Source organism: Chanodichthys erythropterus, chromosome 13 (assembly GCF_024489055.1).
Source record: "Chanodichthys erythropterus isolate Z2021 chromosome 13, ASM2448905v1, whole genome shotgun sequence".
NCBI lineage: Eukaryota > Metazoa > Chordata > Actinopteri > Cypriniformes > Xenocyprididae > Chanodichthys > Chanodichthys erythropterus.
Window position 1 is genome coordinate 31,162,477 of NC_090233.1, and position 25,015 is coordinate 31,187,491.

Genomic DNA, 25,015 nt, shown 5'->3' on the forward strand with positions numbered 1-25,015 from the left:
CAAGGGCTTCACTCCAGTCACGGCATATACGATCCACAAAGGGCTTCACTCCAGTCACGGCCTATACAATCCACAAAGTGCTTCACTCTGGTCACGGCATATACAATCCACAAAGGGCTTCACTCCAACGTGTCGTGCACCAGCAGCTCAGTCAGCAGTTCCCCTCTCTCTCCCCGACTCCTGCTTCTCGCGGCGTTTTAACCTGTCTCCGCGCCAATTACTGAAACGAGAAACAGGTGTTCGTGATTTACATTTAACTCGCTCACTCACCAAAGATCTCCCGATGCTCTTTTCCGCTGCAGACCTCGCTGAACCACGCCCCCCTCGCCACAAATACGTTTTTAGTACCTTTATGGAAGTGTCATTGCTTCCTATACAGGCCTCGCTGAGCCATTGGATTTAATCAAAAATATCTTATTTGTGTTCCGAAGATGAATGAAAGTCTCACGACATGAGGGTGAGTAATTAATGACTTTATTTTCATTTTTGGGTGAACTAACCCTTTAAATGAATGTATATATTTTATAATAATTAAATACATTTTAATTATGTTCTGTGCAGTGTTTAAAAAGTGTGCTTTATATATATGTATATATATATATATATATATATATATATATATATATATATATATATATATATATATATATAAAAAATATTATTTTTTACACTTTGTTTAGTATTTGATTATTGATACGGTCTTTAAAAAAGTTGAAAAGTACCCAGACAAGAGCTTAAGCTGCTTTAAGATCCATCCATCCATCCATCCATCCATCCATCCATCGGCCTTAGTGTGTACATTTACATTTTTGTTGCACACAGTGTATGTGTATTGTTAACATGTTTTAGTGCTTTTAACTGTCTAGGTTCATTCTGGAAATGCATATAAACATGTAATGCATGTCTCATTGTGTTATTTAAATGTTTTGCCCTGTCAGCTGTTTAACCATACGGCAAATGTTTTTGCACATTTGTGTGATACATTTTTGATGTTTTTACAGTGTTGATTGTCCCCAAAGGATTAATAAAGTATATAGTTATGCAGAGCAGCAGAGGGAGAGGAAAGTGGGATGAAGGGACAGCAGAGTGGTGGAGAAAGTGGTGTAATGGTGCATAGGGTGGAGGAGTACAATTGAGGGATGCAGGGTGCAGCGGAGCATTGGAAATTGTGATAAAGGCAAAAAAAAAGGTTGGTAGAAGAATGCCAGTGGTTTCCGTTCTGTGAGTAAATGAATAATCCTTGAGTTCCTGGAGCTTATAAATCACCCCCCCATTCTCTCTCTCTCTCTCTCTCTCTTTCTCACTCTCTCTCACACACACACACACACACACACACACACACACACACACACACACACACACACACACACACACACACACACACACACACACACACACACACACACACACACACACACACACACACACACACACACACTACTCTTCTCACTCTTTCTCTACTCCAGTGAGTTATGGGGTGTTCTAGCTGCTGACTCCACTGCATGAAGAACGTTTGCACAGAGAGGAAGAAACAGACACACATCGATAACTAATTTCTCTTTATTATTTCTCCTTTGCTGAGGAGAACAAAAGGAGGAATTGAAGTGGTTTGGTTTGCACCAGTGATGGGAGAAATGTTGGGCAAACAAAAATTACATTATGTCAATAATTACTCTACAGTGAAAGGAACAAGACTCTCCAAGGTCATTTTTTGGGGGGGAAGAGATGACATTTCCCTAAAATGTCATAAAATAATAATAATAATAATAATAATAATAAACTACTCCTCAGTTTAAACACTGGTTTGCTCTCATCCTCTAAACTGTAAATATCCTGGATTTTTCTGTTTTTGTTTCTCTCATTTCATAGAACTTCCTTCTGTCATTTAGAATTTGTCTTGCCTCATGCATAGGCCTCATGAAAAAAATAAAAATAAATAAAAGTCCTAGTTTAAGGTGAGTGCTACATCCTAGACTTAAAATGCATGGAATATGCTGTAAAACAAATGTACACTAAACAGTTATGAAAATACTATTTAGTTCTTGTTTTATCCCTAAAATGTAATCATCCCCCAATATATTTCAGCCTCATCTTTACAGTATATCAGTGCAGCAGTTTGTTGTGCTATAAGAAATTGTTCACCAATGAAAATGTTGTCAGTAAAATGTTGAGAGTAAATAATCACAGTTTTTTTAACCTTTTGGTAAACTAATGAATTTATTTATTTAATTGTGATGTGAGAAGATTTAGAACAGGGAAGGTATTATATCAGCACAGTAAAACAATAGTGTTATAGTCATTGATTGTTGTCCCACTGTGCTGAACTGCTCAAGAGAGTTTTTCATGAATTATGTTCATTACATTGATTTGCAGAACATCACTAATATTCTGCTATGGCTGAGTAGGTTTAATGAGAACAGATTGAGTTCTTTGTAATGCTTGTAGCACTTGTAAATGAATCATTTCCAAGAAATGCATCTTCTCTTTATCTTTATCTGCCCATTCCCTCACTTCCTCTGTCAGTCTGTTACTGAGGGAATTTGGCAATGAGACAGGGGATATTCATAAATGACTGTCTACCTGCCACATTTTACAACAACAATTGCTGTGGCGAAACAGATCAAATTATTTAATGTACAAATCATGCTGAAAGGATGGCTTGTTTATTAGGCTTAATTGAAATCTTTATGTGTGATTTTTTTTCTTTCTTTTTCTTTTCTTTTTCTGTCAGTTCTTTCAAACAGGTTCCTGCAGTGCGTGGGCTCTGTGCTGCTGTGCCAGGCATTGTTGCATTTCACTTGGTCTTATCTGGAATGTCAGATCTCTGAAGTCTTTCTCTGTTTCCATCTTTGTAGGTAGGGGATCAGATTCTGGAGGTCAATGGACGTAGTTTCCGGAGCATTTGTCATGATGAGGCCGTGCAAATCTTGAAGAATTCCCACCACATGCTGATGACCATAAAGGACGTGGGGCGGCTACCTCATGCACGCACTGTGGTGGATGAGACCAAATGGATCCCTAGTGCACAGATCGCTGAGAGCTCGGCCAATAGCAACACCCAGAGGTGAAGCTTCATTACCCTTTTTTCAATAGGGCAAGTTTTTTCTTCCTAAGCTCAGCTTTGGAGCTTAATTGAGTTCTCAGTTATGATTCATTTAAAGCTAAAGTATATGTCATTTAATATGTCACCAAAATGGAATTATATCATTAAATGGAACTGCAAACTCACACCATTGGCCAGTGTTGCTGTTTGGGCTGGAAAAAAAAGTGCAATGCTTTGATTAAACCACAGAGCCACTTGCTTGCTTACTTACAGTATAGTACAATCTTTTATAGAGCAATACAATTTTTGTGGATACCATAGACCAGATAATGTCATGTGGTTTTGTAGGAATTTTGGTCCCACTTTAGGTGGCCTTAACTTCTATGTACTTGCATCAAAAAATAAGTACAATGTATTGCATTGTAGAATTATTGCAAAACACTTATGCTGCTATTGAGGTGGGATACAGGTAAGGTAAGGGACAGGTTTGGTGGTATGGGTAGGTTTAAGGGTGGGTTAAGGGGAAAGGGATGAGTCAACAGTGTAATTATAAATGTAATTACAGAAAATAGTTACAGATGTAATTACATAATTAATTTAAACATTTAAATGCATAGTAGTTAAGGTCACCTAATATAAAGTTGGACCCATTTTAATAGAAATGTTTGATTCACTTTGTCTCTGATTTTTGAATAGAGTCTTAGAGTGTACGACATTGTTGAAAGCTCTTCTGAAACTCTAGAAGAAACATGTGAGAGTTTTCTTGGAAAAGAACCCCTTTTTATCCCATTGCTTTATAAGAAGAACAATTTAGATATAAAAGATTGTGATTTTCCTTATATACTTTGAAACCTTTGATTTCCTTAGATTTGAGTTGCTTTCTTTTCTGTCTTTCTCACGATTAGAAATGTAATAAAGCACTCTAGTGATACTTGGTGGAAGAAAGGCAATTGCATGTTAGGGCTTGAAATAACAATCAATGTGGCTATTACTTCTGCATGCTGAAATCTAAGAGTCACTCATTTTAATAGATAATTATGAAATAAAATAATAAGTGCTAATACAGTTCAATTATCCTTTACCAAATGTAATTTAGACAATTGTGTGGAAATTAATTAATTTCTTTCCATTACTGTAATAGCTCCACTTTACGCAATATTCTGCTTTCCTCTGAAATTCTGTTGTGGTCGCGCTCCTTTAATAAATTATGTTCAGGTCAGTGAGTCCATTCATACAGATGGTGGGATTGAAAGAGGGAATCTAAATATAGCAGTAAGATGATTTTAAAGCTAGATGTAGAGGCTATTGTAGATGACGTGCCTTAGGCAGTGATGGTTGAAATGTATGCATGCTAGTGGGATGACCGTAGCACTATGACTCACAGCAGGGATCTTGTCTCTCGTGCTCTCTCAATGGCTCAAATGGAAATGGGCTGATTGGGATCTCTGGAGGGTGTGCTCATTTCTAAAGTGCTCCCTTGGAAATCTGGCAAGGTGCCTTTTAGTTCCATGCTTCATTAGTCTTGTCTTCTAAGATCCGAGGAGAACTGCATTTTGATTTCTGGTGTCCGTTTTTTTCTCTAGACAGTACCTGTCTCATGACAAGGACATGATAGGAAAATCAAATATTACAATTTACAGCCATTCGGTCACCACAAAATAAAAACCCATGCATGATGATCAGTACCTTAATGTGAAGTATACCACTTGTTTTATGATACTTGCCAAATAAATTACTTTGTAAAAAAAAAAAAATTATTTGAAATTATTTTATTATTTTACTGGTCATAAAGCTTCTGATGATAAAAGTAGCCCATTATAATATAGAAAACTAACTTGCCTAGCAACAAGATGACTGTACCAATATTACAATATTAATTATTAATCTGCAATCTGAGTTACTTTTTTTCTGCTGACTAACCTTGTTGATGCACAAATGGTGCCAATTAAGAAAAGAGAAATCATGGAGTGGTACGAGAGATATGAAAGTATGGTGCAATGGACAAAGTAAAATTTTTGACTACTTAATTACTCATTGAGATTGCCCAATTAGAATCAAGTAGTGCAGAAAGGAAGTACTAATTAAGTTTGTTGGTTACACTTTTTTTAAGGTGTCAGTATTACAGTGTAAATATATATTTAAGTACTGAGTAATAATTATTACCTGCATGTACTTACTATAGGTTTAGGGTTTGTTTTAGGGTTAGTTGCATGTAATTATGCATCATTTCTAGTTATTACTACAGTAACTAGATGTAACGTGTAACAATGACACTGTAAAATAAAGTGTTACCAATTTGTCTATGCACTATCAAATTCCTTCATTCCATACTCAAAATCTCTCTCTCTCTATCTCTCTCTCCTCACAGTGTTCTATCTGTTGATGTCGGAGCAGGAAGTTCAGGAAAGGTGAGGTACAAAATTCACTAACATTTTTTAATTTTAACTGTTTCGATTTCATTTGATAGTCCAGGCTTAATTTTCTATTTAATATGTATTATTAAATGCCATTTTATGGTTTTATTTCCAAGTAATGAGTCTAAAAAATAAGAAAGCAAAAATCTGCTATTAAGGTCAGTGTGATTGAAATAGGGCTGGGCGATATATCGCATTGCGATTGTCACGCGCTTTTCGATAATGAACGCGATATTGCGTATAGCTTGTCAGTGAACTACGGTTCTGTCTATTAAATGCCGCTCCATTTGAAAGAGGGTGATGGCGATTTAGCGGTAATCAGGGAACCGGCTTTACTGACTAAATGCGCGTGACAATCGCATGCGATATATTGCCCAGCCCTAGATTGAAAGTAGGAATGTATTGACTTTACATCATATTCTTTTGCTTTCTACACAGAGATCAAAGCAATCAAGCTTTTTTAGTGTGCAAATTGAATAGACACTGCTATCTCAGAGCAAACATACTGTAAAAGCAAAAACAAAAAAAAAAAAATAATAATAAAATGAAAGTGTGTGTGTGTGTGTGTGTGTGTGTGTGTGTGTGTGTGTGTGTGTGTGTGTGTGTGTATGTGTTTGTGTGTGTGTGTGTGTGTGCTTTGTGTCTATGGCTGCTAACGGTGTGTGTGCCATCACCACACATTGCACGGTCTATTGTCTTTAGAGATTTTATCTGATGGTTGTTAAAGGATTGTCTTTGCACAGCTGGAAGGCTGTGATCTCTGCCTAACGCATACACATCACTCCATTACTAAGTGCAAAGGACAGCTCTGAGCTGGGACACATCAAACTACTCTGATTGTGTTAAGCACCTGTCTGATCTGCTGAAGACAGGGAGGAACACTTGCATCCTGATGGGCAAATCAAAGCTCTCTTAGGATTTGAGTGGCCTTCCCTGAGCTGTGGAGCACACATGATGTTTATCCACATGGTTGGAGATATATTTTATTCAGGGTGACTAAAGAATGGTTAGAGGACCCTGTGTGTTATGATCACCGTCTGTTCCTGTCAGTTCCCGGACTACATTACCCATAATCCTCTCTGCCAATCACCTGCACTCACTCCACCAATCACTATCACTAATCACCACACCCAGCTGCAGTACATTAACAGGACTATAAAGGACTTTCACTCACACCACCTCACCGCGAGGTCTTGATTACCATTGTATCATTTCTGAGCGTTTCTATCCTGTCTGCCTGCTTGTTATCGTTCCTGCCTGTTTCTTGTTTTTGACCCGTTGCTGCCTGTCCTGATCTTTGCCTGTCCCTTGACTACGACTCTGCCTGTTCCTCACTGCTCCTGTTTGTTCCTGTTTTGACCCTGCCTGTACGACCACTCTTACTTCGAATAAACGCTGCATTTGGATCCCTGCCTGTGAGTCCCCTTCGTTACACTGTGGAAGAGAAGAGCGACAGGGAAATTGCAGCATCTGCCATTATTTGAATGACTGTCACTTATTAAGTTCAATTTTCCATTCCAAAAATTAGCTTTTGAAGTGAATGGCTTCCTTTACTGGAAATGATTATGGAGTTTGGTGGCAGGAGCTTGTGTGTCCTTATACCTTCTCTTGTAACACTCTTCTATTCCATTTCCCATTCTGTGCATTCCAAGACCTGTCAGAGGACTTTGGCACAAGTGCAGGAATTCTGAGACCCATTTATGCTCAAGGTGACCTACAGGATTGAGAAGAATCTTTACTGAAGTAGTAGTATAAAAATATAGAGGCATAAGCCATTATCAGTAGCAGAGAAATAGAAGTGTCACTCAAGAGACCTCGAAATACAGCCCCACTCACACAATGTCCAATGGAATTTCTTAATCTCCACAGTCATATTAAGCTTATAGTTGTGCATATTATGTTATGCTGTGGAGGAAGGTGATTTCTCAAACTTTGTTGTATTTTTTAAGGGATCCCATGGTCATGGAAAGCTTGAAATATTAGGGAAATCTTAAAGGGTTAGTTCACCCAAAAATGAAAATTCTGTCATTAATTACTCACCCTCATGTCGTTCCACACCCGGAAGACCTTTGTTCATCTTCAGAACACAAATTAAGATATTTTTGATAAAATCTGATGGCTCAGTGAGGCCTGCATTGACAGCAAGATAATTAACACTTTCAATGCTCAGAAATCTGCTAAAGACGTATTTAAAACAGTTCATGTGTCTACAGTGGGTTAACCTTAATGTTATGAAACATTAAGAATACGTTTTGTGTGCCAAAAAAACAAAATAACATTTTATTCAACAATATCTAGTGATGGACAATTTCAAAGCACTGCTTCATGAAGCTTCAACGCTTCACAAATCTTTTTCATAAAGATCAAAGTTACATGAACCATTGAAATTTCAAAACATTTTGAAACGCTTATGACGTAACGAAGCCTAGTTTACTGAAATCACATGACTTTGTGATGGACTTTGTGAAACAACATGAGGGTGAGTAATTAATGGCAGAATTTACTTTGTTGGCTGATCTAACCCTTTAAACTAGCCGGGCTTACCAGGCGGCAGGCCTTCGTAATAAATTTAAAGTTATTTATAAAATAATACAATAAATAAATAAAATCAAGGAATATTTATTGAGAATTTTTCTATCCATGCTCAGAATATTTAATTGGCTGGAATTTGTGATTGGTGCCGTGATTTTTTTTTTTAATCCTCATGAAAATACCTTGGTCAAAAAGTTGTGGGGACCCTGGCTTTAAAGGGATAGTTCACCCCGACCGCACTAACCACTAAGGCTATGTTCATAGTATCTGTCCAAATCCGATTATATTTGTGTATTAGAACCTAATCTAAATTATTGACTGTCCACACTGTGCATCGCAACTGTTCAGATCTGATTTGTCTCTTTCGTTTTCCGGAATATCTGCAATTTCTATGGCAGTGACGTTGTGTTGGTACTTGGTAGTCATACATAAAAAACAACAACAAAAACACGGAGAGGTGTGAAATACGGATGTTGTCTTATTTACATCATGACAATATGTAGCCACCGCACTGGACTACTACGTCTTCTGAGGCAGTGCCAGAAACGTAGGAGGCTGGTATGCATGGCTTCATTCCATGCTGTCGTCATCTGTAGTTTTCTGCTCAGCCGGCTCAACAACACAACCTTGTTTCTGCAGTGACTTTCAGCATGTTTCCTATAACAACGTCTGACATGTTTACATCTTACGTGGCATGAGAAAGTGGCAAACCACATGAAATTTGATTAGAGCAGTCAGACTGAAACCGATTTCCAGAAATGCAATTTGAATAGGATTTCAAACCACATATGAATGTAGCTCAAAACAGATTTATTAAAATCGCATTTCATGTTTTTTTGCCTTTCAAATTTGCTAAATATGATCCAATTGGATATGCACAAAAATCGGATTTGGACTGACAGTCTGAATGATGCTTAAGCCACTGATCTGAGTTGTATACACACTATTAACTATGTAAATAAATCTGTTTTCTAATTTATAATTAATATTATTTGTTTTTGCTGTATTATTCTCATTTATATTATCTGTTTTTCAGATAAATGTAGATTAAAAACTGTTCTCAAATGAAGCCATCGATTTATCCAGAGCAGCCTCTGTGTTTCCTCTCAAAGTAATCAACTATCATAATTGTGGATTGAAGACATTTAAGGCATACTAATTCATCGTTACTCAGGCAATTACACTCAGAAATTCTTTAGGCTTACACAATTACATTTGAACGAAGACAGGAAAATAGATGCATTGATCAATGCTGAAACATAAATTAAGCCATAATTTAATTGTTAATTTGTTGTTAATCCTTGTGCTGAAAAGGCAAATGGCGGCATCTGTAAATGGATGTTTAGAGTCGACGTAGTCTTGCTTCCTTACATTCAAGGTGTGGAGTTAGGGAATTAAGGGATATTACATAATTTCCTGAAGCATAGAAGGTTGAACTTAAAAGACAAAAGAAGAATGATTGGTTCAGAAACCATCAGCTCTTTTTTATGGTTTCTGGATTCAGTTTGTATTTTGACTCAGTAGCCTTAAGCAGTTTGTTTAGCTTGTTTGGTCACGCGTAAATAACCCCTCTCAGTCCCAAACACGCTGCTTTAGGCTGGGCTGCCCACTGCCCTCCCCTCCTGTCCCCTGCGCCTCAGGCCTGGCACGCTTTTATTTTGTTGGAATGAACCCGAGTCTTCCATCATTCAGCGGGCAGGCGAGAGGGCCGCGTCCTTCTAGAAGGCTTCACGGAACAGATACAATACAGGCTGTCCATCATGTGTAGCCTGAAGAATCAGAGCTTCAACAAGCCTAAACAAACCACTTCAATAGGACTTATGTAGGTCACTCAAAATACACCTATGTGCCCAGCATGCCAGTTCCCTTCTCTGTCTGCGTCAGTAGGTTTACTGTCAACTACTTTCTTTATGATGTCCATATTATTGGAGGGCCTTGTTTCATCTATTAGCAAGATTATAGCCTACACAGAGCTTGATATGTGTACTATGAGTACTTGCCAATACCAGTAACAATACCTGTATTTTCATTGCATTTTTTTTTTTTTTTGGGCAGAGAAACCAAAATAATATTAATCAAATAAGATGGCTTAGCAAATAGATATTTCTTTCAGTTTTTTTTTTTTTTTTTTTTTTTCATTCCTAATTATACCCGTTACTTTCACTGTTCATATTATTTCTCTGTCATATTTTATCTTTAATTTAATAGCAAAGTGAATATTTAGAGCTGCTCCAGCAGGGCTTAGCCATTCAAGAGCAGTGAGTGATTTCCTCTTTGTCTTTTGTTGTTGGATTAACATTGAGGACAAATACAGCAGTAGGTTTATTATGCTGCTGTCACTTTAAGAGCTGACTTTTCATGCGCGTTTTCTTTCTCAACTGTTTACGTTCACTTAAGACATATGTTTCACAAGGATAGTTGCCTATATGGGCATTTTGACATCATTTTGTGTGAATTTGTCTGTTCAAGTGCAAGAAGACGTAAAAGAGAACTCGATTTAATAGTGCGCTCGACAAGCTCACTCGTCTGTGCTGCTGCACACTGATATTTCCACTTCGCGTTTTGCTTATAGACTCAGCCACAGCAGCTATATACAGTTGTAAGAAAAAGTATGTGAACCACTTGCAGAATCTGTGAAAATGTGAAAGATTTTAACAAAATAAGAGAGATCATACAAAATGCATGTTATTTTTTGTTTAGTACTGTCCTGAGTAAGATATTTTACATAAAAGATGTTTACATATAGTCCACAAGAAAAAAAAAAGCTGAATTTATTCAAATGGCCCCATTCAAAAGTATGTGAACCATTGGTTCTTAATACTGTGTGGTTACCTGGATGATCTGTGACTGTATGACTTTTTTTGTTTTGTGATGGTTGTTCATGAGTCTCTTGTTTGTCCTGAGCAGTTAAACTGAGCTCTGTTCTTCAGAAAAATCCTCCAGGTCCTGCAGATTCTTCAGTTTTTAAGCATTTTTTTGCATATTTGAACCCTTTCCAGCAGTGACTGTATGATTTTCAGATCCATTTTATCACACTGAGGACAACTGAGGGACTCAAACACAACTATTAAAAAAAGGTTCAAACATTCACTGATGCTCCAGAAGGAAACACAATGCATTAAGAGTTGGGGGTGAAAACTTTTGAATTTGAATATCAAGGTAGATTGTACTTATTTTTTTCTTCCGGGATGCAAGTATTTTCTGTTGCTTCCGGAGGGCATTACTAAATGAAAAGCAATGATATCTCAATAAAATAAAATACATCCCCCCCCCCACTCTTAATGCATCGTGTTTCCTTCTGGAGCATCAATGAATGTTTGATGAATTGTACCTTACCCGTATCCCACCTCAATAGCAGCACAGGTGTTTTGCAATACAATATGAACACAATAAGTACATTGTTCTTATTTTGTGATGTAAGTAGTTAGTAGTTAAGGCCACCAAATATGAAGTGGGACTGAAATGTTTATTTAAGAATTACAGTGCTTTACAGGGAACAGCATCTCTTTCTTTCTTTGTGTCACTCCCACATATTTTTATAGATTGTTTGATTGTCTAACTTAATTCATCACATTATCATGACAGAGAGGATCTGCCTCATTTTCCTGTTCTTGACATAACTCCCTTAGTGCTGCATCCAGCTCTGAGTCATAACTAATTTTAATCAACAAAGTCAGACGTGATGTCATCAGCATCCATAGTCATCGCTTTCACCATGTACAATACTTCCTGTAAATCACAATGACTATTCATACTTAAAGAATAGCTAGATATTTCTCAGTTCAGCAATAGTCCTTGGTGGAACTGAGACTGGTAATGTATGTTGGTGGTTGTGGGGGATGAGTCTATCAGGAGGGTGCTTGTGTATGTGCATTTAAACTTAAGATTTAATTTGGCTGAGGCAGCTTCATCCTGAGCTATTGATTAAGGCTGGCATAGTGGAACGCCAAGGGACAGTTTTAGTGATCAGGGCTGTGGGTCAGCAATATCCAGGAATGAGGGCAGTAATGAGGGATGGATGGTCCTTTCCAGACTCCTGGCATCATCACTCTAGGCTCTTTGTGATAAAATGCAAAGCAGCTTGCCAAATGAAACCTTGGTTGATATGAATGATTAAAATCTGGGTTTTGAAAATCTATTTGTACAAGCTATAAGGTTTGTATTGCAAATTTACGGAGCCCCGGACATGGCATGCAGGAAAAAAATAGTAGGCTAAATCATGCGCACGATTGACTAATTTGTTCCCTCGATTTACTAAAACGTGCGCACAATTTACTATTTCGTACCCTCAATTTATAAATCATGCGCATGATTTAGTAAATCGAGGGAACGAATTAGTAAATTGTGCTCACAATTAAAAAAAAATTCTTGCATGTCATACGCGGGGCTCCGTACAAATTATATTACAAATTAATTTATATTACAAATTAATTTCCCTAAAGTGCAGTTTTAAACTTTGTATTTCTGGACTCTGGGCCTCATAATATACAGTATATGTGGATTATGTGCATAAATCACCCAAAATGTGATTGTTTGATCATTTTCCAAATGTTTCTTTGAATGATTTATTTAATATATATGCCTTGAAAATGTAGATATACCTGTATGGTATATCTACAGTACACTATCATTCAAAGGTTTGGGGTCAGTCAAATGTTTTTTATGGTTACCAAAGCTGCATTTATTTGATAAAAATACACTAAAACAGTAATTCTGTGAAATGTTTTCTATTTTAATGTATTTTAAAATGTAATTTATTTTTGTGATGGCAAAGCTGAATTTTCAGCATCATTACTCCAGTCTTCAGCACTGTAAACCCGGATAAGTAGAATCTACTTAAAAAATTTAAGGCAACGAGTTACCTCGGTTTTTTTTAAGTAATGTTAACTTAATAATTTGAGTTCATTTAACTTAAAATGTTTTGTAATATTATTTACTTTGTAGTTATTATACATAGTATATTTAAGTTCAGTGTACTAAGCAAGTTAACTTGCCACCAATCAAAATGCATCCATGCCTCCCATCATGCATTGCTGCATGAATAAATTATGAGCTGAATTGTTTTAGTAATTTTCTTTATTCTCACTATTTAAGTTTTGCTGTTTTTCTGTGACTTTTTAGTAGCTTGTTTTCTAATGTTCAGAGTTTAACTGTTTATCAGAATATGTTGCTTATCAGAGATTGAGCTCTAAATGAGTTCAGTGATTCAGATCAAATAATGATTATGTGAAAACATAATCAACACCACCTGATCATCTTATAACTTTTCTTGTCTGGTCAGTTTTAATGCAGTTAAAACTGCCCAAACAAAATTTAATATTAAAAAGTCAAGGGTCAAGAGCTCAACTAAAACAAACCCTGATCTCGATGGTGGTAACTTAAAAATTGAGAGTTTCTCACTTGGTGAAAAACTACAGTATAAAAAGGTAAATGTTTGGAAAAAATGTCTGTAGAACAGCCAAAACAAATGTTCCAACTGTTCATCAACAGCTCCTTGAATTCACATACACCAGGACAAAATGGCGTCATTACCTGCCATAAAAACCAGTGTGTAGGAGGCGTGGCCAGGAGAAAAACTTCATAATTTAAGTGCATTTAACTTACATTTATTAACACATTCAAATACACCAACATATTAGTAGAATATACTCATATTTTATAAGTAAAGCAACCAAACTTAAATATTTTAAGTATATTGTAGTTATATTTTTAAGTTAATATAAAATCCGGGCTAAGAGTGAGTGTCACATGATCCTTCAGAAATCATTCTAATATATTGAATTGGTGTTTAAGAAACATTTATTATTATTGTTGTTGTTGTTAGTTGAAAATGGTTATGCAGTGTGGAAAGTGTGGAACTTCGCTTCTTCAAAAACATTTGCTTGCATGCTTTTCAGTTTACATACTTGGCATACTTTAACAAATTTTTCATGTTTTTTTTTTTTTTCTTTATAAATATCAGTTTATTGTACTCTTTAATGTATGATGAAAACCATTGAATTTGGGATAAAATCTGATCACTTACATTTTATAAATTGAGGGTCCAGGTGTGTCAGCTACTTTAATAAGCCGTTAGCTTAAGCACTCTTCCTTGCATCTAATAACCAGCTTATTTCTGTTATCTATACAACAATCACATTTAGGTTAGTAACTTTAGAATGTGAGGTTGCCCATGTGTGAGGTGAGGAAGGAGGACATGTACTTTCTGATGGCAACAGGATGAAAATTAGCACTTTGTAGAACACTGAAAAGAGGCAAAAGACAATAATTCAAAGAATTAAGCTGTGTGTTACAGCCATAATTATTTCATACTGAGTATTTTGAGTCTGGTCTGAAGAAGTTTGTACCATTGACCTTGTGTGAGAAGAGAATGAGAATAGGAAATCCTTGAGGAGGGGAAAGACGTTCCTATTTTTCTTCAAATGAAAGAGCTCAAGGACACACGCAACTAAATACAAAAAAGTATTGATTTTGCAAGCAAACCGGTGTTTGTTAGAGAAAACCTGTCCCTTCTGTCTGTCTCATTCTCATCCTCTTTCCCTGATCTTTCTCTTTCTTTCCCTTTCTATTTCATGTCACTTTGATGGCACATACAATACCATTCCAAAGTTTTAGGTGCTTTTGAAAGAAGTCTCTTTTGCTCACTAAGGCTGCATGTATTTGATCACAAATATAGTACAGTAAAAACAGTAATATTTTGAAATATTATTACAATATAAAATAACTGTTTTCTATTTTAATTTATTTTCAAATGTAATTTATTCCTATGATGGCAAGGAGATTCTTTGACAAATAGAAATTTCAAGAGAACAACATTTATTTGAAATATATTCATTTTTATAAAAATGTAATTGTCTTTACTATCATTTTTGATCAGTTTAACACATCCTTGCTGAATAAAAGTATTAATTTCTTTTATAAAAAAGATCTAACTTTTGAAAGATTATGTGTATTTGTATATTATACGCGTGTATATACACATAATTTCTCTCACAAATACTAACATACATGGAAGGAAGCGGTTCTCAAATGGTTTTCCTTCACAACTTTACATTAGACATTAGGTGGCGACCCATTAAAAATCAGAAATTTATAAGTAAAGACATTTAAAATCAAACACTAAAATGTAATGTTGTATCACCATGAACTAAATTTGTTCCATCATGTGGGCAGAATAGGAATCTTATTTTCACATTGCTAATAGTTTGAATGTTTGGTTTCGAAATGTCTATTGAATTATCACGGTTTTATGAATTATGATGGTTACAGGGAGCCAACAGTTCACTGCACAAAATAAATTATGGTCAGCACACCGATTCATCCTCCTTGCAAGAGAAACTCTATTTAATGTATTCTATAAGTTTGGATTTTTATGTCCGCAACAAAGGGTAGGCCCTTTTAGTGTGCAAACTATGCAAGATTATATAATTAGATGTGCTTTATTATTTGCATTTAGCATTGTTTAGTCCATATCAGACCCTTTTTTAGGTTACAACCCACCAGTTGAGAGCCACTTCCATGTTGTTGAACGAATGTGTCCCTATTTTCTTTCATACTTAACTTTTGAAGGTTCATGTATTGAATATCTTTAAAAATGTTTCTTTTCTGAAGATTTTTTTTATCACAGTAAGTCACCAGCTAGATACCTGGGGGCATGAATATACAACGCATGGTGTTTCAGTGTTCATTGTTTTTTATAACAATAGCAGCACCTGGAGATACAGACGCAGGGAGAGTAAGAGAGATGAAGCTTGTTGACAAATACTGGAGTTATTGTGATGTAGGCCTGATTAAGGAGAATGTCTAAAAGTAGAAATCAGAGGAGGGGAATGTTTTCAAAGAAAAGGTGCATGACTAGCTGAATAAGACACAGAGAGAGAGAGAGAGAGAGAGAGAGAGAGAGAGAGAGCAAGAGTGAGCGAGAGAGAGTTTGTTACCCCAGGGTATGTAGCATTACATATTAGACATGGCTGACTGGTGAGGTCTCAGAGATTCAGTCCTGCAGCTGCTATTCTCTCTTTCCCATGAGTGCCTGCTGCCCACACACTGACCTGAACATGCACATTACATCAGTTCATATCAACTACATGGTGTGACTAATAATTGCACAACTATTTTATATCACTGTTGCACTACAAGCCACTATTTGCTTATTTTCAGTTATAAAAAATAAATTAGTAACCTTGGATGTATCCGAAACCAAAGCCAGCTGCCTTCCCAGACTTCAAAGGCAGTTTTAATACGAGATACCTCCTAAGGGTTTCAGACAGGCTTCCGAGGCACCGTAAAATCATGCAAAATTATATAAAAAATTCATGTGAGATTAACAAGAAAACATTTAGTTACTACCATGCTAATTTGTCAGTAGAAATCAGTTAAATTGAAAAATTAAAATAACATATAAAGAACTTAATCTTAGTTTATTTCACCTAGCAACATTTCTCATTGTCATTTTGTCCAAAGTAAAGTGGAAAATATAAAAATAAGATAATAATAATAAAAACAATAATAGCATCTCAATGATATTAAAATAACATGGCCGAATTATTGAAAAATTAATGCCGTGAAGGATGCAATTAAAAGAATATTATAAAAAAATTAACAAATGAAGGTATCTTCTTAGATGCAAACATTTGACATAACAGTAAGAGGTTTCACATGCCTGCACAACATTACAGTTCATAGACACACCTTCTACTGTTTTATCTTCTCTCTTTTGCAGTCAGTGTGTTGTAAAGGTGTTGTGCCAGCAGTCGGAGTGGTGCGCACAGGAGCGTGGAACTCGCTGGAAGAACAGGCGTTCATGCTTCTAACAGAGACAGAGAGACAGACCATGAGCTACTACATTCAAGAGTACCAGCGCTCACACATCGGAGTGGAGCCACTGGCCATGGCCTTGTTTGAACTGTTCAACACACATGCCAAGGTGTGGCTGACAGCAAAGAACCTCAGAAGAATTGCTAACAAACCATAAAGCCATGGTCTATGTCAACGTCAAAATGTCACTGAAAACTCTTTAGCATTGTATTCAAATGAAAAATGTATCATATTTTGGTGTTTCATTTAATGATCTCTTGGCTGTTCTTGCTTCCCAGCTGTCTTTGCTGGCTGAGGTGCGGACACTGATTGCTCCGCATGACCTGGAGCGATTCGATGGGCAGGTGTTACATCGTGAGATGGAGGCGTGGAGAGCTCGGCATGGAGGCTCGGGCCTTCTTCACCCTGATTCCATCTGCGTCACCCATCCAGAGGGCCACATTCCTTCTGCTTGCCAGCTGACCCCTGCAGTCTCCTGCTACAAGGCACGCCGAACGAAACACCTCAAAGCCTGTTTTTGTGTACTTACTGCAGATTTCCGTTTGTTACCCAATAATTTCATTAAACATCTTACTTTTGGGGATTTAAGACAGGTTGGAAATTATCCTAACTTTAAGTTATTTATGAGGATTTTTACGAACATTCTTTTCATGAATAAGAATAACAATCTTAAGAAAAAAGGGTAGGACTTTAGTATTTTACAGTCATGTTCCCCATATACATACTATGTATTCATAGTACTTACAATAACTGGGTAATAACTAGGTACTAACCATGAAACTACCCTTAAACCTAACCTTAACCCAGGTATTTAGTTTATATTACCCAGTACATGTAAGTGCACGCACTGTAAAATAAAGAGCAACCGAAAAAAGATAAGAACATCCTTAAGAAAAGTTTTTGGGAATTTCTTAAATTACAAAATAAGAATATAGCAATTAAGAATTTTATTCTTATTAAGAATGTTTTGTGAATTCGGCCACTGATTCCCAGTTTAACCTGTTAGCTTTCCACTGTATGGCACCCATACCTTTCAAAAGACACCAAAACCATGCATGTACTCCAAATAGTTCAAGAACAGCATGCAATTTGTTTTGGGTGTGCCTTTTTTAGGCATTTTAGGAACATTTGACAGGAATGCTAAGGGGTTAAATATTACTCTGGTAAAAGTATAAGTACTCTGGTAACACTTTACAATAAGGTTCATTAGTTAACATTAATTAACTACATTAGTTAACATGAACTAATAATGAATTGCACTTCATAGCATTTATTAATATTTGTTAATGTTAATTTCAACATTTACTAATACATCTTGTTAATCTTGTTAACATTAGTTAATGCACTGTGAACTAACATGAACAATGAATAACTGTATTTTCATTAACTAATGTTAACATAGATTAGCAAATACAGTAACAAATTGATTGCTCATGGTTAGTACATGTTAGTTACTACATTAACTAATGTTTAACTAATAAATATTATTGTAAAGTGTTACCAGTACTCTTTTTAAAATTCCATTTGAGTAAAAATACAACACTTACTTTTGAATATTTAATTTAGCTGAATAAAACAGTAATCTTGTAAAATTTTATTTCAATTTATTTGTTTTTTGTTTAACTGTTTGTCTAACTATTAATTTCCTAAAAAAATAAAAACTTATAAAAATGTTTATAATAATAATAAGACAAAGACAAAACTCAAAGAAATTACACTAAAACCAACATATAATATAATATAATATAATATAATATAATATAATATAATATAATATAATATAATATAATATAATATAATATAATATAATATAATATAATATAATATAATATAATATAATATAATATAATATAATTAAGGAATAATTGACAACTGGCCATTGAATTCTTAGAAAATAGCAGTTACACCTCAGGTGTGCATTATTTTCTAAGGATATATCAGGGGCGGTTTCTTCATTAGGGCAATAGGGCAACGCACCACCAAAGTGAGAAAGGGACGAATTTTTCAATCACATCAACCAAAGTTACGCTAGCTGTCACTGCTAGGCTGTTTGTTCTGCTTCTGGTTGTAGTCCAATCAGCATCGAGTCACGCTCTGTGGAGTACCGCCTCTTTTTGGGCAATTTCAGTCTGGCCGAGATTTGCCCCGAGTACTCCCATACACTTCCATTCAAAGAACTTTTTTTTCGAACTGCAGGCACTGCAATGCAATCTCTGTGGGTTCCGGGAGGGCTCGCACTAACGTGTTTTCGTCATCATACGTAACCTTAACTTGTGTAGCGATTGGTGAAAACAAACATACCTCCATTAATATTTTTCTTTAAGATGAAGTGACATCCAATAATTTTCTCAGTCCATTATTTACATTTCACAGATATATTCTCCATCTGCAAATGTTAGAAAGTCGAGAAAATATTTCCATTTTGCAGTCAGGCGTGGACGAGTCGTCAGCAAGCACAAACTTCCGTGAACGAGCGCCGCCGTGCGCATGCGCGCCAAACAGACGGAGTTCAATCTGAGTAAAATACATTTTGCTAAAAATATTTGTAGTTGAAAATTTGTTTTTGTTGGCGAACATAATTATGCCATATGTACAATTTCGAAAATACAATTAAGTGTATTTGTACTGTAGCAGTAACTGTGTAAAGTGACTGTTGTAGGGTATTCAAAATAATAATAATTGGTCTGTTCTTTTGTTTTTATTTATTTTCATTTTTTAGTTGAGTGTATTTAACTTCTGCTTTAAAAAACATTTTGATTTTACATTGTAAAGTTACAATTTTAGAATATAGCCTAGGCCTAATGTTATTTGATCCATACTACACAGTTCATGTTTGTTTTTATAGCCTTCAATATGAACATTGTTTCTAGGACAATATTGGGCAGGATATGAAATACATTTTTTTTTTTAATTAAATACAGATTTTTTTTTTTTTAGATCCCAGTCCTATGCATGCCTTAAATACAGAATTTTCCATGTTTTAGATTAGTAATGATACATTATTATATCACTTGTTAAATGATTATTTAACAATTAGCCTATTAATTCCTGCATTTCTATTAATTCTATTTCTTAATTGTGCCCCACCAAAATTTTTTTGCACCAGCCGCCACTGGGATATATATTTTTTCTAAGAGTCAATTATTCCACTTATACTACAGTTACCACTTGTCAAGACACTGTTTCGATGTTGTATTTCAAGACATTTGTCAGGTTTTTATCCTTAAAGCAGTTTGGGACTAATTTCTTAAACATTTCATCCCGAGCCTCCGTTGCTAATTCCAAAACCTCATTTCAGAACTATTAACGGACGCTTGAGCCTTGATAGCAGAATAATACCATTGATAGAGTTATTAACACACTTGAGAGAGAGAGAGAGAGAGAAAGAGCAACTACTGTTGTGAATTAGCCTACCTGAGTGTCTGTGCCTCTCTCACGGCAGCACTGTGTCTACTAATAGCGAAACTAAACTATAAGTTTATCATTTTACTGATTAATTCATCATAGCAAAACATTTCTGTGTGTGTCCGTACTATATAGTGTGAGAGCGAGAGAGAGCACAAGACAGGACACAATAAAATTTATTTTGTGGCAAAAACCATGACACTAATTTGTCGTTTTCATTACTATATTTATTTGCTTGGCCGGTGTCATTGTGGGTTTTGTTTCTTTTGTGGTTGTAGGCTGTAAGGACCTTTTAAAAATAATTGAAATCCTTTGGCGAAGTGATATGGAACTGTAATGCGGTCAAGACCTGCCTAGAACTACTTTAGCCGTGCGTTTCCCTGAAAATAATTGCACACCTTATAACGTCGGTCAACCAATCAGATTCGTAGTATAATATAATATAATATAATATAATATAATATAATATAATATAATATAATATAATATAATATAATATAATATAATATAATATAATATAATATAATATAATATAATATAATATAATATAATATAATATAATATAATATAATATAATATAATATTTATTCATTTATGTATTTGCATTCAATGCTCAAGCTCATAATGCCTATTTGAAAGAAGAGGGATCGTTATTTATATCTGTAATAGCTAACTTTGTTCAGACTGATTTCTACTGTGTCTGTTTGGTAATTAGTATTGGTAATTTTATGATTTGATTCCAACCATTATTATGAATTGTAAATCTCACTTAACACAAGCTGGCAATTGAGATGAATTGATGAGAAAGGCTGAGAAGTAAAGAGCTGCCTCTCAAGTGGAGCGTGAATATCTTAAACTCAAACATCTTTTTGATTGCATTTTGTTCTGGAGTGATTGTTGCTGTGTACAACCGAGTCATTTCAGTGATTGTTTATGCTTTTTGCTTTGCTTTTACAGAGTGAGTGCAGGTTGGATGGGAGTTTGATGCCACTTGAGAGTCTAAATTCTCTTCCTGACGTTGCTCTGGTGAGTTGTTTAATAATTTTGTTCTGTGTGTGTGTGTGTGTGTGTCTGTGGGTGGGTGTGTGTGTGTGTGTGTGTCTACATGCTGTTAGATTGGATGGAGTAAAATCAGCCAACGTTAAAATAGTTTTTGTATTTTATCATTTGAGTGTAACAAGGAAAGAAAAGGACATGATTTAGGGCTAAGAAAACAAAACATCCCTGAAATACAAAGACTGTCACATCCCTTGTTAAACCAAAGAAAATCACAAAAGATTTGTTTTGTTTTTGGATGTTTCTAACTCATATGGCTGTATTTTGTAATCTCAAAGTCTCATAGTTTGTGAGAGGTTGTATATACTGTACAGTATGCCTCTACTTGACCTCTTTGTAAATTAAGAATATGTGACAGATTTTTCTTTTTATCTACGGCCAATTTGGTGAAGTTTGAATTTGTTAAATAGATTTTTTTTTTTATTGCACCTTTTCTTGTTCTCATTTAATTGAGCATCAGTAGCTCAACATTAACACTTGTAATCATAAACGATTATCTTGGATGAATCCGTAATTGACCATCTTGTTATTAACATTTGCTTGTGCTAAATTTTTGTACACTGACAACTCTATCATCTGTTAATATCATAATGTGCTGACTTTTGGGAAGGAAATGACACCTTTAAAAGCTTTCAAATGTCAGATTGTGGGGGTTATTTTTCTCAGCAGTATCATAACCTCCCTCAATGATAATGCATTCTTTAATTGCCTGCCTTAGTATTTGCAACTGGCAGTGAGGAGATAAATACGGACAGTACGTTTATGTTTTATTTCAGGATAAAGTGCAGCTGTCATCTGAGTCACCCCCCTCGTTCAAGCCTCCCCCTCCACCTATTCGAAATGCCAGCCCAAAAATTCAAACCAAACGACCTTCATCTAAGATGTCCCAGACGAACCTGCTCTTTACTGCCCCCTGTAGGCGGCACCAGGAAAACCACACCCAACATCATTCGCACTCGCCCCGCTCTACTCACAACTCTCCGTGCACCATCCACCACACCACTTCCACCTGCTCTGTCCATCACACTCCTCCACCCTGCTCTCACCATCACAGCTCTCCACGATCACCATCCTATCACGCTAGCCCTTCCTCCGGACCACCGTGTAGAGATCTGGTTCAGTTTCTGATGAGCAGGCATGCAGCGGTGCTCTCCCCACACCCAGAGTCTCCTAATCGTTCTCAAGAGGGCACTCCAATGATCTCTCCCCGCTCCTCTCCGTCCCTTTCGCCTTCACTGCTAATGCCTGCACCGCCTCCCTGTAGCCCAGAGAAGCTTGAGGGCTCCCCATCTACACACAGCTGCGGTGCCAGCCAGAACAGCCCACTACACCCTGAGCCAGAGACGGCAGAGGAAAGGCCCCAGCCCCAGCTACGAGGTGAAGGCACTCTGAAATTATATCTTAAAGGGATAGTTTACCAAAAAGTGAAAATTCTGTCATCATTGACTACGTTTACATGTGCACCAATAATGCAATTATTTCCAATAATCAGAGTAAGGACTTAATCACACTAAGATGTTTATACGACAGAGCAAACGTTTTTCGCACTGTCTCTGGGTGGAGATAAGCAGCAGATACTGCACAGAGAGTGGAAGGAAAACTTCAGAATAAGGTCATGGAGTTCACTCAAGTTGGCTGAAAAACACTCTGCATCCATGTACAACAGAGCACATGCAAACTTTGGTCAGAGTAGTAATAATGCGATTAATGTGTTTACATGCCTGATTATGGTGATTAAAATTGGCATACGCCACATAGTTTACTTTGATTATGGCAACTATGATTATGAGCTTAATATCATTAGTTTGATCCGAAGAATTGTGTTTACATAAGGTAAAGTTTAATCTCAATATTACCACAATACCAATATAATCACATTATGAGGGGGCATCTAAAATTTCAAACCTGTAATCACTTTCTTATGTGGAACACAAAAGCAGACATTTTGAAGAAGGTTGGTCAACAAACAGTTTTGATTAACTTTTGGTATATAAACAAAAAACAGACATTTTCAAAATCTTTTTTTATGTTCCATAGTAGAAAGAAAGTCATACAAGTTTGGAATGACATGAGGGTGAGTAACTGATGACAGAATTTTCACTTACAGTTTTTCTCAGTCGCTTTGGTACATTTCTCAGATCAGAATTGAAAATCTCAAAACTACCTGTTCAATTCTCACATCATTGTGTCACTTGTGCACATCAAAAAAGCAGTTTCTCATTTCTTTGAACAAGTTGCAAATGCTTTGGTACATCCATGCAAATGATTATGTACAATTCTCCGTTGTTTCCTACATTATCAGTTGCTTATGTCATGTTGATCAAAATGTATTATATTGGGTCTCTGTTGAATAGTCTCACCCCCCACAACATTTAGGCACGAGCTCATAGCATAAGTCTTTACATGCAAAATGGTTGAACAAGTTATCATAATATGTCAAGCATATTTCTATACTTTCTATATTTCCATTAGACTTTTTTCTAAATCTGTCCTGAATTGGTAAATTGCTCCCAGGTGAATCTTGACGACATGACATGACTCAATAACGACATGACTCAATGACTCAATGACATGTTCTGTCAATAAAATACAGTACAAACAGTAAGAGAGTAAATTTGAATCTTTTCCATTCTCTTGCAATTACACTCACACATACACTAAGATGTAACTTATAATTGACAATAATTGTCATCAAAACTTTAGCCATAGTTTCCATCAGAACGTCCCTCCAGAGTAAACGGTTATATTGAGAACATGAACGTCCGTACTCAATGACACAAGGACTTGTCATTCTGATGGCACTGACATGTTCATTGACACAGATATTTACTTTTGAGAGATGAACTAAGGATTTTGAGTAAGAGAGTGGCTTTTGCAGGTTATCCATGGTGTTTTGCTATTTGTACAAATTTGTTTTGAGAAATGCACTTACTGTTTTGCAAATTGTGAGTTTGATTCGAGAAATGTACCAAATCGACTGAGAAAAACTGTAACTATCCCTTTAAGTTATCCCTAGTTAGTTATTTGTTCAAGTTGGTATTGTTTATGTGTCTGTCTTTATTTGACAAATGACTCTTTTAAAAAATCTTTTTAGTGAATCAAAAACATACAGCACAACCAATGTAGTATGTTTTTGATACACAGACAAATGACCCCTTTAAACCAAATCTTTTTAGAGGATTCACAAACAAATGACTCGTATATATCATTAAAAAAGATATATGAACTTTCTATACTTTTTACTGAGTTCATAATTGTGTAATAATTATAATGTAGGCTAAACTCAAAAACAAAGGAGAGCTGGATCCAAATGCAGTGAGTTATGATGAAAAAAATAATAATAAACAAATCAAAAACAAAGACCAGACAACCAGGAACAGAATGAGTGCAACAAACATAACATCCATGTAGGAACAACACCAGACAAAGAACATGGGAAAACACTGGGATAGATAGATAGATAGATAGATAGATAGATAGATAGATAGATAGATAGATAGATAGATAGATAGATAGATAGATAGATAGATAGATAGATAGATAGATAGAAAGAAAGAAAGAAAGAAAGAAAGAAAGAAAGAAAGAAAGAAAGAAAGAAAGAAAGAAAGAAAGAAAGAAAGAAAGAAAGAAAGAAAGAAAGAAAGAAAGAAAGAAAGAGGCTAACACAGGACAGGTGAAGGTGATTGTCTGGGAAACAAATGACAGTAACTATGGAAACAAACAAGGAACAAAGCAAATGGAACTAAGG

The 25,015-nt window shown here is 35.8% G+C and overlaps 1 protein-coding gene across 1 annotated transcript in view; it reads left to right on the forward strand.

Annotated features, from left to right (window-relative positions):
* whrnb (whirlin b) overlaps positions 1-25,015 on the forward strand; it is a 70,364-nt gene that overhangs the window by 36,246 nt on the left and 9,103 nt on the right. The window contains exons 4-9 of the mRNA XM_067406627.1: positions 2,856-3,064; positions 5,412-5,451; positions 16,712-16,915; positions 17,085-17,291; positions 21,169-21,237; positions 22,044-22,644. Of these exons, the coding sequence (XP_067262728.1) occupies positions 2,856-3,064; positions 5,412-5,451; positions 16,712-16,915; positions 17,085-17,291; positions 21,169-21,237; positions 22,044-22,644 (1,330 nt within the window). The remainder of the gene's footprint in view (positions 1-2,855; positions 3,065-5,411; positions 5,452-16,711; positions 16,916-17,084; positions 17,292-21,168; positions 21,238-22,043; positions 22,645-25,015) is intronic.